Source organism: Protopterus annectens, chromosome 3.part1, assembly GCF_019279795.1.
Source record: "Protopterus annectens isolate FY-2018-M chromosome 3.part1, PAN1.0, whole genome shotgun sequence".
NCBI lineage: Eukaryota > Metazoa > Chordata > Ceratodontiformes > Protopteridae > Protopterus > Protopterus annectens.
This window is the reverse complement of record NC_056732.1, coordinates 140,457,259-140,473,389: the sequence shown is the minus strand read 5'-3', so window position 1 is coordinate 140,473,389 and position 16,131 is coordinate 140,457,259. Positions and strand designations below refer to the sequence as shown.

General features: G+C 36.4%; 1 protein-coding gene across 1 annotated transcript in view; it reads left to right on the top strand.

Annotated features, from left to right (window-relative positions):
• The window catches only part of ODAD2 (outer dynein arm docking complex subunit 2), a 1,637,397-nt gene that overhangs the window by 1,253,487 nt on the left and 367,779 nt on the right, over positions 1-16,131 (top strand). The window contains exon 17 of the mRNA XM_044066670.1: positions 15,353-15,541. Within this exon, the coding sequence (XP_043922605.1) occupies positions 15,353-15,541 (189 nt within the window). The remainder of the gene's footprint in view (positions 1-15,352; positions 15,542-16,131) is intronic.

The window sequence follows — 16,131 nt, the reverse complement described above, 5'->3', positions numbered from 1 at the left end:
AACTTAATTGCAAGTCAAAAATATTTGATGAAAAGCAGTGTTTTGGGAAAAGACTGTTGAGAATGTGAGAGATTAAACAAGTGTCAAAGTTCTTGTGTTGTGTAGCTGTTACAGATTTTTAAGATTCAGGGGTAGAGACCATCACTGTCAGGGGTTCCTTGATTAAGCAGGGCATCAGTTATAGCAATAACCAGTGGTGTGGGTGTGGTATATTGAAGATTACCCATGGTTGGTGTGGTTTAATCACAAAGGCGAAGCTTCAGTATACCATGCCACAGAGTCGGCTATTGCTATTATACAATGATATTATTTAAGAAAAAAATTACTTACTTTTCTTAAATAATGTCTTTGTATGATGACTTCGTGGTGTTCTTCCACTTTTATTAGATATCCTGATGCTTTTTTTGATGTACTGCACATGTGTATGGGACTTACATTCCTACGCTTATTACGAAATTTAGGAGGGAGTCAAACCAAATTACTACTTATTTGAATGTAGTGACATTATCAACAGTGTTATTTAGATGATCAAGTTTTTGTTCTGTTTTCCTGATTATCTGATTGTTTTAAGTAGAAGGGCGGTAGATAGAGTGCACAGGGCAGAGTTTGACTAGACATGGTTGTGGTAATGGGCACGTTTAGCTGTTTAGCAAATTATTTTGCAAGTTATTCAGAGGAGAATGAGAATATGTTGTAAGAAATTCTGGACCAGCATATAAATTTGTTAGTTTCTCTCCAGAAATTCTTTGGGTCAGGAAGGTTGTTATGTTTGTTGTAGTAATATGCTGCTTTGTACTTGACAAGTACATGAATACATCAAAACTTTCAAGATTGTGATCAAGAGGATAAGTTGTAAAAGCTGAACACCACAGCTGAAATGTTGGGTGTCCATACTTTGAAATGTGCCTATGTTGAAGGTTACATGCACTTAAAAGGACAGACTAGCTAGGATTATTTTCTCCATTTACCATTAAACAAGTGTTATGTAATGGTATTGATGCTTCTACTGGGTTAGCCATACCTTATGTGTCCTGAGAAGGCGCTCATAGCTCAGAACTATTTTCAGGATGTTAAAGCTCAGTTTTAGACCTCCTCATTATTCATTCATGATTTACTTTATGCCAGACAGATGATTTTATAATTCCCACGTATAGAGAGAACAGGCAGCCCAAGATCCCCCATTAAGCATGTGTCCCATGGTTTTATTTAACAGTTTTAAAACATTACTTCATTGGCAAAAAGTAATTTCACCAAAAACATATCACCACCACACAACCTCAGGATCAGATATAGTACAAACAGAAACATTTTCCATCAGACAAAGGATCAGAAGTGAAGACAGAATAGCAGCAGAATTCCCCAGGTGATTACATTCTACCCTGCACGCAACCTCCTAACTTACTGGGAAATGGCTCCCAGTATCACCTGTCTGCATGGCAGGTTATGACTACAGACAATATTTTTTACAGATGGTAGCTCAGAATCCACAATATAGTTTCCTTACAAGCCTTATTACTGATAAATTAACTTCATGGTAAATGTGCAGTGCATTGAGAGAGGACTGTGATTCTATTTCAGAGTATTTATGTTCCCTGAAAATGACATCATTGTAGGACCAGCGCTAGACTTGTCAGATTAAACACATTTATCTGAAGAAATTTAGAATAGTAATATTGGAAGCAATTATTCCATTCATAGAAGGTAGTCATTACAGAGTACCATTAGACATTGGGTGATGTCTATCTGGTGATTCCATTCAGGCCATCTCCACAAATAATTTTAAGATTCAAAATTGCATACTGTCTATCATTTTCAGTTTGCAAATTTGCTATTTGAGCTATCACCAGCAACTTGAGTATTTACAAAATGTTTAGTTTTTGGATGTGAAAAATAGTGTTTTCTCTGTACCTTGGAAATTATTTCTCAGTGGCCCAGTCCCAAGAGCATGTGCTGCACCATATGAGTGTAACACTTTGATGTGGTCTGTGCCAGTCACCATATAAATTGTTAGAAATTATGCCTAACCTTCATGATGTCAGTTATGTTTCTGGGCTATTATAACTAGGTTCAAATGAATGTTTTTCAAACTCAGGATAGACAACTAGATATCCAAAGTGTGATGACTTGTTTCTCTCAACAGTAGACCATAAAGGCGACACCTATGAGTAATGTCTTCTTGAATTCTCCTGATGATAAAATACTTCTCAAGACAAAGCCTTACTGGCCTCTCAGGAATATTTGGAACCTTTTTAAATGCAATAGTTGTACTTTCTCTATCAGCAAAGAATGGATTTTCCTGGTAGATGGAGCTGTCAACCTATCCAAATACATGTCTCTGAATCCTTAACTTCCTCAGAAGTTGAAAATGTACCCTCTTTTCTGTGCTTAGTGTGAGGTAAGAGACAAGTCATAGACTTTAATGGATGTGACAGTGGATTTAACCTGCTTTCTTTGTGACCATTGCTGTTTGGTGTGTTTCTGTAGTTTATTTTTTTACTTTTTTGTGTTCCTTAGCCTTATGTCAGAGGATAACGTTTGTGGTTTACACTCTTAGGTTTCAAGCTAGGGAAAATGCAAGACTAAAAGCTTTTTTTTCAGAACAAATAGTCTTGGAACCTATGCTGATAGAGAGAACCAACTTTTCAGCAGTCTGCACCATTTGCGGTCTTATGCAAATAACTTTTGATTCATTGGCAATTCACTTTAATCTGGAAAGTTTTTTATGACTAAATTAGACTGCTCAACTTCATTATTTACAGTTATCTGCGTATTAAGTTTTTCTGATTCATCTAAGTTTAAATTGTCATCTCCATAATCATTCTTATTGTTCAATACATTAATGTTTTACTTTTGTGATCTTGTCTTTTTTCTAAATTCTAAAACATTTGGACTTTACTGCTCGCCAGTCTGAGGAAAACAATGTTATAACTATATATATATATATATATATATATATATATATAGTTATTACAAGTGCTATTTAATACTCTAGTCATGTTATGTAGACAGCTTTTAATGTAGCTAATGGTCAACAGTAGAGTTGCCAGAGTGGGGTGAATGGAGCAACTGCCCTTGGAACAAAGTGTTATAAAAAGTGATTGGCCATCCGGTCATGTCCCAAATAAATAAATATTTTGCTATTACAAGTGTTACTTTATACTACAGTCATGTTATATAGGCAGCTTTTAAAGTAGCTCGTGGTCACCAGCAGAGTTGCTAGAGTGAGGCAAAGGGGGCAACTGCCCTTGGAGCAGAGTGTTAGGAAGTGTGATCAGCCATCCAGTCCTATCCCTGATTGCTCTTTAATGCATACCAGGTTTTAAAAGCTGGTATTGTCTTTGCATTCAAACCTGAGAACCATTACAGTCTTTTGTGGTCTAAAATGTATGTAGCAAGAAGTTTGCTACAGTTTAAAAAAAGATTTATTTCTTATTTATTTATTTTTGTACAAAACTTGTGGGGTTTTGTTTTAAATTGCCCCTCAGCTGAGGAGGCTTTGGGGTGGGATGCAAAAGCCTGATCTGGTTGGTACCTTTGGGAGCAGCAACCACCAGATTGCAAACTCTTTTTTTGCTCTTCCATTTTTTTCCTAACGAAAAGGATGATGAAAAGAATGTTACAAGTGTATACAAAACTAATAGCTTAACACTATGTATCCTAAAAGAATAGTTAGTTAAATTGCTGACATCAATATCTCACAGAACTCTTTGATTACTCAAACAACTCTTACTTAAAAATGATTATAACAATCTTTAAAATGTATAATACTAACCAAATATTGCCACTAACGGTGTGTGATAACACAGGCACTATACCCCTTTATTCTTCTAAAATCCAACAGTATAAGTTTATTCTGTTTACTAGCAGTTTCTGAAACAGAACTACTTTAAATTCCTTAGTAAATCAAATTATATACATAGCTGGTATTATTCAAATGTGATGTACTATTCACCTAGCTCTCAAGATAATTCTTTTTTGTGGAAAATCACATCAGATTTACATAAGCAAGTTTTATTTGGGCATTTTAAGTCTTTCAAAAATTGTTATATTCTTAATTTTATATATTCTGAAAAATAAGTCACACTGCTTAAATCTCTGCATATTAACACAATTTCTGATCTGCTGCCACGATGGTGACCAAGATGACCTGTGTTAGATTAGCAGCACTGGTACTGGGGGAGGAAAGGATGATGAGGTGGAGAATGAGTGGCTAGTTATTGCGCATCCTAGGGGTATGAAAATGGTTTCAGCTTGCCCCTTGGATGATAGCTTTGGGAGCACTGGGTAATGCACCCATGAAGCATGATTGTAGTGAGTGTGTGCTGCCATAAGCAGTTATGTGCAGCCTGTGAGCTAGCTTATATGTGGAAATGCACACTTTCCCATGGCAGCTTCAGAGGTAGGCCACTTCATAGGACTTACTAGGTTTCTCGCTTGCTATCAACTGCTGGGGAGTAACTGGGTTGATGATGCTCCTTAGTTAGGAATGAAGGGACCATAGAGCTGTCATCTAGTCCAGGGGGTCTACTAGGGGTACAGGTCCTAGATGTCGCTCGTCTCGTCAAGATAAAACAGATGAACAGTTAAGGGTTCAGTTCAAGTAGCTTTATTGCATACAAACACATCAGGAATGAGGCTTAGTAACTTAAACTTAAATAAACTTATAAACAGACTGACTGCTGCACTCATACATGTTAAGACTCTGGCTCTTCACTCAAAATGGCACTGCTGCCTGCACGTGCTCTCTATTTATACGCATGTGCTCTCACTTTTAATTGTTTCTTAAAGTCACAACACACACACTATTCTATAGCCTCCCTCTTTGAGAAATAAGTCATGCACAGTAATAATGACAACAATCATTGACATGCAATTATACAGAAATAATCCTTTGACATGCAATTATACAGAACTAATTACAAATGAAACAATCATGTCCAGGTTGCTGTGTATTTTACACTAAATCTGGAAATACGACCTGATCATGTGACATAAAAATTAGGGCTGAGTTTAGCAACAGGGACTGTCTTTAATGAATGTTCAACTTCAGGGATATCAGGGACATCATCAGGAATGGTAATAGATACTGAGACATGACCTTCAACAGGAACATCGTCTGGATTGCTCTGAGATTCAGACACCAGAAGAAGATGCCTGTAATTACTTCTATATTCTATAGCCTCAGATTCCACTAAGTAAGATCTTGGCTTGGCACATAGACCTCACTCTTGACTAATTTGATCAAAACCTTTCGCCATTTGCATCATCACTATCTCACCTTCTTTCAATGGATGAAGAAATCTGCTCATTATATCATAGTTGGACTTGTGGAATGAACGCTTTTTGAATAGTTGGGCTTTGATTGCTCTGATGTTTTTAGCATTAGGCACCAACAAACTAGAACTGCTAGGCAAGGTTGTTCTGGTGTGCCTAGACAGAAGTCACTGAGCCGGTGAGCCAAGTAAATTGTTACTGGGTATATTTCTGAGATTAAACAAATTCAGGAAAACATTGGTATTGTCACACTTTGATCTCTCTAGTAATTGCTTTGCACTTTGTACTGCATGTTCAGTTGGGCAGTTTGACTGTGGGTACACAGGACTACTGGTAACATGGATAAAGTCCCATTGTTTTTCAAATTTCTGAAATAGCTGACTGGTAAACTGGGTACCATTGTCACGAATAACTTTGTGTGGACTACCATGGACTGAGAAATGATGTTTCAACTTAGTAGTGACAGTACTGGACGTTAGGTTGGGTAGCAAATCAATCTCAAACCAATTTGAATAAGAGTCTACCAACACTAAAGTTAACTGTTCCACTCGAACATGTCAGTGGCTACTGTTGATCAAGATAGTTCAGGAGTCTGGATTAACTGAAGCAGCTCTTTTTGCACACGTGGTTTAGTACTATTGCATACTGAACAAGATGAAAGTACTTTATTGATATCTTTTGACAGAGAATGCCAAAATACTTGTCCTCTCGCCCTTCTTTTGGTAGCTTCAAAACCTGTGTGGCCATGATGCAAAACTTGCATGTACTCATGTTGTAAGTAAGTAGGAACAGCAACTTTAGGACTTTTGAAAATGATACCATCTTCATCAACATCTCATCTCTGTAAGCAAAATAAGGCTGCACTTCTGTTGGTACACAAGATTGCTTTGACAGCCATCCAACACTGATGAAGTGGTTGAGCTTTTGAAAAACTGGATCAGTCTTTGTATGATCTCTTAGTTCATCAAGTCTTGTGTTAGAAAAATTACACACTTCCATGACATTGAAGTCAAAATTCTCTGTATCAAGCTTTTCTGTGGTATTTCTGGGTGATCTGTATTAAGGTATCAGCCAGATAAAGAAGTTTGCCTTTTGTATAGACCATTTTTAAGTTGTACTTTTGTAATCTGAGCATCATTCTTTGTAGTCTTGCTGGAGCTGTATGCAAAGGTATCTTTAAAATAGTGACTTGAGGTTGATGATCAGTTTCAGTATGGATAGCTCAGCCATAAATATAATCATGGAATTTCGAACATGTCAACACAATTACTAAATGTTCCTTCTCAATTTGAGCATACTGCATTTCAGTTTAGGTAAGTGTTCTAGATGCATAGGGTACTGGTCTGCCCTCTTGAGGAATAATTGCACCAAGACCAAACTTTGAAGCATCACAGGAAAAAATTACCCGTTTGTGGACATTGTAGTATCTTAATGTAGGTGGACTGGCAATTTTCTGTTTCAGGTCATCAAATGCTTTCTGTTGTTGTTCCAACCATAACCAGGTAACATTTTTGCATGTCAGTTCTCTCAAGGGAGCTGATAAATTCACTGAAGTCTGGTATAAACTTGCCCAAATAGTTAACCATACCAAGAAAATGCTTTAAGGCTTGGACATGGCTGTTTGTATGAAAGGGTCTGGATATAAGCTTGAACTGGTAAATAAATGACCGACATAAGTAACTTCTGGTAGCCTGAATTTACATTTCAGAACATTGAACTTTAGATTCACTTCACATGCTTCTTCCAGAACTATCCTGAGGTTTCTGTCATGCTCTGCTTCTCCATTGCTTCCAACTAGTAAATCTACTATTATAGCACATGGATAGCCTGAAACAATTCTCCATTGCACGCTGAAAGACTTCACTGGCAGAATTTATTCCAAAAGGCATTCTGAGAAATGTATATTTACCAAATGGTGTGATGAATGTAGTCAGTAGTGAAGATTTGCGATCAAGCATTACTTGCCAAAATGAACTCTTTGCATCTAAGACAGAAAAAAAGAGTGACATTTGGCATGAGGGTAACAACTTCCTTGACTGTATGCATAGGATGGTGGGGTCTCTAATGCTTTGTTTAATTCTCTTGGGTTAATACATATTCTGATTTCAGCTGAGCTTTTCTTATGAGAAATTACCATGGAAGACACCCATTCAGTTGGTTCTGTAACTGGACAAGTCACACCTTGCTGCAACATTTTATCTAACTAGACTTTGTCCTGCATAGCTATCAGAACTCTTCATGCTATTCTGACTACTGGACTGACCTCTGAGTCTAATTTCATGGAGTACACAACTGGAAGTTTACCTAGCGTGTCTTTAAAAATATCAGCATACTCTGAGAAAATAGCATCAGTGAAACTGGATGTAGGACATGTGATTACATGATGGACGTCTTTGGTAAAAGAAAGCAGTTTCATTTTTAAACTGTCTCTGAGACCTAATAATGACAGCACAGGTCTTTTGACTACATAAAATTGCAAGCTGTAACTGTTCCCAGCTGAATAGCATGAAAGCACTACAGACCCTTTGGTTTGAATCTCTTCACCTCCATAAGCAACAAGATTTGCAAAATTGGCCAAATTAAGTTCTTCACCATGTCTTACTCTAGCAAATGTTTCTGCTGATATAACATTGCACCTTAAACCAGTGTCTACTTTGTGCTCTGTGGGTTTACCATTAATCAGGACAGTACAAAACACATTGTTTTTGTCAACAAGTCCACTGTATTAACCTTTTTACCAACCACTGATATAGCATCTACCTACAAAAGTAGAGTTGCAGCTTTCTATATGATCAACTTACTTTTTTGTGACCTTTCTTAATAAATGAATGAGGCTTGCTTGATTTACAAAGCTTTTGAAAGTAGTTCCATTTCTGGCATTGCTCACCAAATGCTAACCACTTTTCTCTGTTGGACTCATGATTGGCAGCACAATTATGACAGTTAACAATGAGACTTGGGTTTTGCTGACTCACTCTTGTGCTGCACTGAGCATGTCCGTTTTACTGAGTTAGTCTTACAACTTGCTGGAAAGGTACAGGCTCTCCCTGGAAATCCTGCAGTGGCTGCAGCTGCCATGTGCTTAGGCCTATTTCTGTTAGCCACATGCTGCATGCTGTCTACGTTTGCTCTAGAGACTGCTGAAACCATGATCTTATCACTTGCAAGCATGTAAGCTTGTGTATTTGACAAATCTCTATGGCTTTGCTCAAAGTTAAATTACTGTCTTGGAGCAAAATCTTTCTCATCGCAGCATTATTAACACCACACACAAGCCTGTCCTTTATCAACTCATCTTTCACATCACCAAATCTGCACAATTTAACTTTGTTTCTAAAGTCAGTAATGTAAGTTGCAAAAGTTTCTCCTGGCTTTTGGTCTCTTGTATAAAATAAGTGCTTCTTCAATGTAACATTTGTTTGGGGGTTACACACACCTCTAAATTTATGATTCAAGCACTCAGGGTCCCCCCTTGATTCAGCTTGTACAACAGTATGACAGTTTTCCCCTTCTGCATGTACTGATGGTGCATACACAAATGAACGCTGTCTTTCAATGGCTTCTGACCCCACTAGATTAAGCAGAATAAATACCCTTGTATGTGCATCTTTGTCAGAAAAAGTTGCTTGGTTGAAAATATCATATTTGTACTCAAATACTCTCAATTCTCTGCAATATTATGATCAAACACAAGTGGATTGGGTCTGCAAAATGCCTCTGCCATGCCAACACACAGTTGATCCGCCCAAACGGTAATAAAGACCCTTGGAATTATGTATGAACATACGCACACACATATGTCAGAAACTTGTAATTATGCTCAACAGCACAATAGACTCTCTGAAATAACTGCAGTTTGCAAAATAAGTCTCTGTGGCACAAGAACACTTAGAAATCACCATAATTTATGAAGCCACCCTGATCAGTGTAAGAAACACTTCAAAATGACTGTGAATTATACACAGCACAAGAAACTTCTCGAAATGACTTTACTTTGTGAAATAACTGTTGTTTGCACACAGTAAACTCACCAAAATAATTGCAGTGTAATAAAACACACACTGCAAACACTTTGCACACTCTGAGATACTTTGAACAACTCTCGTTATACTTTGAATGGCTTTAATCAGTGCGAAATAGTGGCTCATATCAAAAAACATGGTTGTTTATTAAAAAACACAGCTGCTTTGCTTTTCCATGCTCATTTTGCCCTTTTATTGTACTCATGCTCGTTTGACTTTTATCATGCTCGCTATACTTTTCTTGTGCTCGTTTTACTTTTAACATGCTTGTTATGCAAATCAGAAGTAGTTCTGAATGCTCTCATAAGAATTTCGAATAACTTTATCAAATATCAGTTTTGAACATTTTGTTTAATCAATAATACGTATTTTTCCTTTGATTAATAATACGTTTTATGCCTTGCATTTGATTAATAATGTGTTTTGTGCTTTGTGTCATGTTCTTTATGAAATAAATTATTTATGCAAGTTTTTTATTACCTGAAATTCATTTCTGACCTTCTTCAATCGTTTGAGCAGGTTAGGACAAAACTTTTAATGCAGTGTCATTCAGATACGCTGCTCCTGATACCATGTCATTCATGCCTTCTAACACCATATCATTGAGACATGCCAGTTCTAACACCATGTCATTCAGACATCCCGCTTCTGACACCATGTTGCTCATCTGGTCAGGATAAAACAGTCAGTTGTGGGTTTGGTTCAAGTCACTTTATTACATACAAGCACATCAGGATTGAGGCTTAGCAGCTTAAACTTAAATAAACTTATAAACAGACTGACTACTGCACTCACACATGTTAACACTCTAGCTGTTCACTTAAAATGGCACTGCTGCCTCTCTATTTATATGCACGTGCCCTCACTTTGAAATGCTTCTTAAAGTCACAATACACATTCTGTTCTATACTAGAGACATTAGGCCAAGTCATGTGGACATGGGGTGGGGAGGAGGGATGATAAAATAAAAAATAAAAAACATAATATAATTTCTGCAACTAAGTTTTTACACTACAGTAGTATTCATTTCACTTTTATACTTTGATAATAGTTTTTATTGATCTACCCAAACGTTTTTCTCATTTAAAAATCTTTAAATTATATGTAATATGGAATTGCAAGCTGACAGCTTAAGTAAAAGTGAAAATAATATTCAACTTTAGATATTTCCACAAAATAAAATTGTCAACAGAACAGATTTCATTTTATTATAGACTCACTAATACACTTAGTCTGATAATGAAAATGTTAAGAATTTTTTATATTAAATGTATAAAATCATCACCATTTCCAGAAATGTAGACCTAATACCAAACAGTGAAAGTACTGTAGTTCTATTAAGAAAAAAAAATTATTTAGAGTCAAACTATAGTAGTTATCAATAGCAAATCTCTCATTGTTATCAGAGAACACAGTTATCACTTTACTCAATGTACTTCTCTTATTAGCTTGATATAGCAGCTACCAAAGCAGAAATAATTTCCAAAACCAGAATATAACAGAAAATGCCCACTATAAGGCAAAAGAGTTGGTAAGTTGTAAACTGCAAAAAGTACCTCAAAAATAAAAAGTAACAGATTAACTTTCATAGTACTTTCAGACTGTAGCTCTTTAATTTTAAACAGCCAAACAACTTGATTCCAGCACTCCTGCATGACCTGTCAGTGGTAACATGGCCCCAGGTAGCAGCAATGCATTCAAGCACACTTCCTGGATACTCACTACTTAGGAAATTCCCTGAAGTTCAGGCGGCTTACAAGACAAAGGCAGTATGCAAAGTGTTACTGACAAAGAAACACAGAAATGAATGCATGTATGTTAGGAATGTGTAAAATCAAGTTTTTACAGCACCTTTATCAGACTGCCAAGCTGTCCATACGCCACATAATTATTTCTAATATAATGGAAAAGACAGAGTTCTTGCCTAATGGAGAAATAGCACCTTCCATTAACTCTGCAATCAAAAATGCACATTGTCATCAAGAAATGGGACACTGCTTTTCACAGTCTAACTTCAGGCACTTTCTGTGTATTAAAAAAACACACCAGTAATCCAGTAGTAGATGCAAAATTCAAAACAGTCTCTATAGCCCACTGGTGAATATGATTTAGTCCTTCCACTCCAAACAATGTATCCAGGTTAACAACATATCTTCTTGCTCCACAAGACAGTTTCCAACTTCACTTGGAGATCGAACTATGATACAGAGACCAAGACGGATTTGTAGAAAAACCTTTTTGGAGATGTAACAAAGTGATAAAGGGTTGAAGTGGGATGGAAGTAACAATCCTTTAACACTTCTTTTACCAAGACTGTCTAAAAACTAAAATGAACCACAAAAATGAAAATGTAAATAATTGAAAATGGCACCAGTATTTAGGTGTCAGGTCTTGCACTTTTATAGAGATCTGTACTTGAGGTAATAAGATGTATGCAAAGCTATATGAGCTATTATGATTACAGTTCAGGTATTTGGGCTAAGCATAGTAAACCCTATGATGTGTGCTCATCTTCAGAATAACCCAGATTTCACTTGAGGAAAAAAGGAATTAGTCTACCCCTTCTCCTTCAGAAGAGGGAGAGCGTTTTTTCAGTCCTTCTTATTACACAATGTTTTTTGTCATTATGAAGGCATTTCCTCTTAATGTTCAGCTGTCCTCCATATGAAGCTATATTTAATCATGCTATAAATATAGTTGGGGGAAACTATGTTGAGCTGAGATTTATTGTCCTAGAAAGAAACAGTGAGAAATGCATAAGGTCCTATAATACATGGGATTGGGGCATACTTTAATCAAGGAAATCTAGGAGTGGACTTCTTAAAAAAATTTAAACATCCTGAAACATATCCATAAGTTCACATGTCCACTAGCCATCTTGATAAGTTTAATTATAAAAATGTATTTATTATAAGTTAGTCATATACTGGAATGCTGGTTATGTCAACAGCATCTTAAGAGGCAAGTACATCAATAGTCCCTCAACGATTTGTATTCCTTATTAGCTAGGGTAGGTTGTTGGATCAGTACTGGAAAAGTATTTATACTCTAAGCATCTTGTCTTAACATTAACAGTGCTGTCCTACCAAATGATGTTTTAAATATGAGTTTTTTAATAACAGAGCTGATTCCAAATAAAAAGTTGGGCTCACCTTAAAATGTGAAATCCATGAGCCATTGGCACTTAGGAGCATTCTGATGCTTTAGTTGCAAATGGGCTTGTCTTAAGAAAGTATACTTTACTTGCTTCTTAAAAATCTCCAAGGATATTTAGCTAAACATTTTGACACCAGTATAGCTGGTGATTCCCTCTTTCTCCCTGTCTCTCTTTAGTTTATCTGCTCCAGAATTACTGGAATCCAGTGAAGAGAAGTCCGAGAGCTCGGTATAAAATATTTGCACAAGAGACTTGTCCACCAACCTCTCTTTATTAGACATCATACATCCAAACATATGAACCCATTTCATACAAAATAAAAGTAAGCTTTTGTTTTCTTTCCTGGAATGTTTTGCCTTGATTTTATTATTTCACCAACACATTCCTTCCTTTTTTCTGTTTCAGCTGTGTGTGTGTGTGTGTGTGTGTATATATGTATATGTATATATATATATATATATATATATATATATATATATATATATATATATATAGGATGCATGTGTGTGTATGTATATATGTATTTATCTATATATATATATATATATATAAATACACAAGTACACAAATAATGTTCAACATGATAAATCTCTGACACACAAAATATTGACCTCCAACATGTTCAGCTTTCATTTTATGACAAAACAAATGCAGAAAAAAACTAAGGATTTCAAAAGGAAAGCAAATTTCTTTTGCAATCCACAAACTGTAACCTTAGCACATCATTCATTCTAAAAATGTTCTTAATAGTAGTAGTGTCATGGAAAGGCTTTTTCCTAAAGTAACGTGTAGCACCCATTTTTATGGTGTACAAGGGGTGTAGAATACATTACTCCTCCTGCTCAGTTTTGCAATGCATGCTAACCCTAACCCTGTCCCTAATACTAATCATACACCTTACGTTAGAAAATCCATTCCATAATACTAGCACTACACAAGTCATCTCGGGCACTAATGATGCACTAAATCTAACCCCTACAATAACCCTAACACACAAATTGTCACACGCACACTAAATCTGTCCCCTTGCCTAACTCGTACTCTACTCCTAACCAGCAAACACTGGTGCATACACTAAACCTATCCTTTTACCTACCCTGCACATGCACAAAACCTACTCCCTTACTTAACCTTTTCTCCAAACCTAACAAACACTTTCTCACCTGTAGTGCACACCCACTTACCTTAGCCAGCAAAACACATTGTAAAAATGACATTTCCTCAATCTGCCAGCGCACAGATAACACTGCTCTGCAATATGTTGACCAAAGCAGCATTTGACAAAATGTAGGGCAACTATATATATATATATATATATATATATATATATATATACACACACACACACACATATGCACACAACTGCCCCCCCCCACACAGGTTCATAGGTGTATACTAGACTAACAACCACTAGTATCTTTGTAAGCCTAGCCAAATGTGAACCACAAATTTGACATGTATAGGGGTGATTTACTGACCTCCTCTTTCAATCTGACCAGGGGTGAATTTCATCTTACCCATCCATTGGCCCAAGTTGCGCATTAATAGAATTAGGGAGGAACTTTGCTTCACATGCTGTTTTAGAGAATGGGAATTTTCTGGGAAACATGTATATCTCTCCAATATGTCCTATTTATGTCACAAGCAAAATTTAGGTCTTTTGATCTAGTTGTTCTGATACTTTGTGTTTTGCGATGTGCAAAAAGTTCATCAAAACAGGGTCCAGGAATGCCTTGTATGCCAGGCAAAGGTCACCTCTCAGTAGTCTGTATGATACATGGGAAAGAGACAGGGCTTAGAGGTGATCAGTGCAGAACATTGTGTTTACTCCCTGTATCCTTTTTGAAAGGATTCTTTGTGGACATTCCAGTTACTGCATGTGTCTGGTCAGGTATATAACAAAGATGGTATTATACTCTATGAGTGGTCTGATGAGGACTGAGAACATTTGTATAGTGATCTCTCTGGACCTAGATGCCATGCCCTTCCTAATTTGAGCAACATAGAAGGTGGGAGGGGCAAACCCCTGCACTCCTCCTATACTGTCTGCTGCTTGTATGTACCAATCAGAGATCACACAACAGCAAGGAAAGGGCAAATTCCCACTCTCCCTTGTACTGCATTTTCCCTCTTCCCACTGTACTACAGTCGCTCACAAAGAAATACCAGCAATTTGTGATTACCTGTGATTACAATTATTTGTGGCAGTTCTCAGGCAGTTCAGTATCTTTAGCACTTGACTACTTAAGGTAAAAAAAAAAAATATATATATATATATATATATATATATATATATATATATATATATATATATATATAATTATTATTGTTTTGCCAATCTCTACAACCTTTAATCGCTAAATAACAGGACCAAGAACTACTTGTTCAAACATCCAGACTTGCCCCCCCCCCCCGGACTAATGTTAGCACTTGTTCCTGTGGACTTGCAGGTCAGGAGGTTTGATGTTTGACATTTTTCAAACAAGTAATCCTTGGCATTCTCATCTTGTGACCTTCCGGTTGCATTATTTAGTGATTTGACATTGTAGCGATTGCTAAAATGATACACACACACGTGTGTACGCACACACATTTGTGGTGTTAGTATTTGTTTTTACTTTATATTACCTTAAGTATGGCTAAATATTATCTCTTTCTGAACTGAGCCAAGCATAGTAACAATCTAATTAAGAACTAGGTGAGCAGATTTCACAAACTGAGATTCTGTAGCCTGCTCATTCAGTAGCCAAGATGGTATACCATGCATAAGATTTTTAAGCTAAGATTGCCTCATTTAGTTTATATTTTTAACTGCAGGACTGTACTACATTTGATATGTGGATTCTAATAAGCTGAAGGTCCAGGAAAAAAATAATATTATTCATCTCTCATTTTTCAGGATGCTGGGGAGATGGTACGTTCGTTTGTTGGAGGCTTAGAGCTTATTGTGAACTTACTGAAATCAGACAATAAAGAAGTGTTGGCAAGTGTTTGTGCAGCTATAGCTAATATAGCCAAAGATGAGGAGAATTTAGCCGTTATAACTGATCATGGAGTAGTCCCACTACTGGCCAAATTAGCAAACACAGTAAGTAAAGCCATTTTTCTTATTCTAGTTGCATCCTTTAATTTGTCAACCCAACAATCAGTCTAATAATCTTTGTGAAATGTTGCCATTTTCTTTATTCTTCAATATTATCCCGTTCAGATGTAGCTCTTAAAATCTGTGTATTGTCATGATGTTTATGTTAAATGACTATTAAAGTAGATTTTTGCTATAACTATGTAGCATATTTAAACAACACGGTTCAGCACCAAGTGAGTGACAAATACATTTATTAAAGAGAAAATAAATGTATTTTTTCACTCACTGCTGAACCTTGTTTAAATTCAGTTTGCCTGTTTTGGTTCTTTGCACCTGCCTTACGTACAGAGTACATTTGCTGTTATATGTAGCATATTTGTTATATTTCAAAAGTACTGCTGTAAAGCTTTAGTTTTCGTTAGTTTTGCTAGTGTTTGTTATGTATACCTGTATTTCAAGTATTGTTTGTATATTTACTTAACACTTAAGATTTTGTTGTTTCATTCTGTCTCTTAAGCATTGTACATTAGTGTTTTATCTATGGCAGTGCTGTGTTTATTTTCACTGTGTGTGTGTCGCATTAGCAGCTAGCG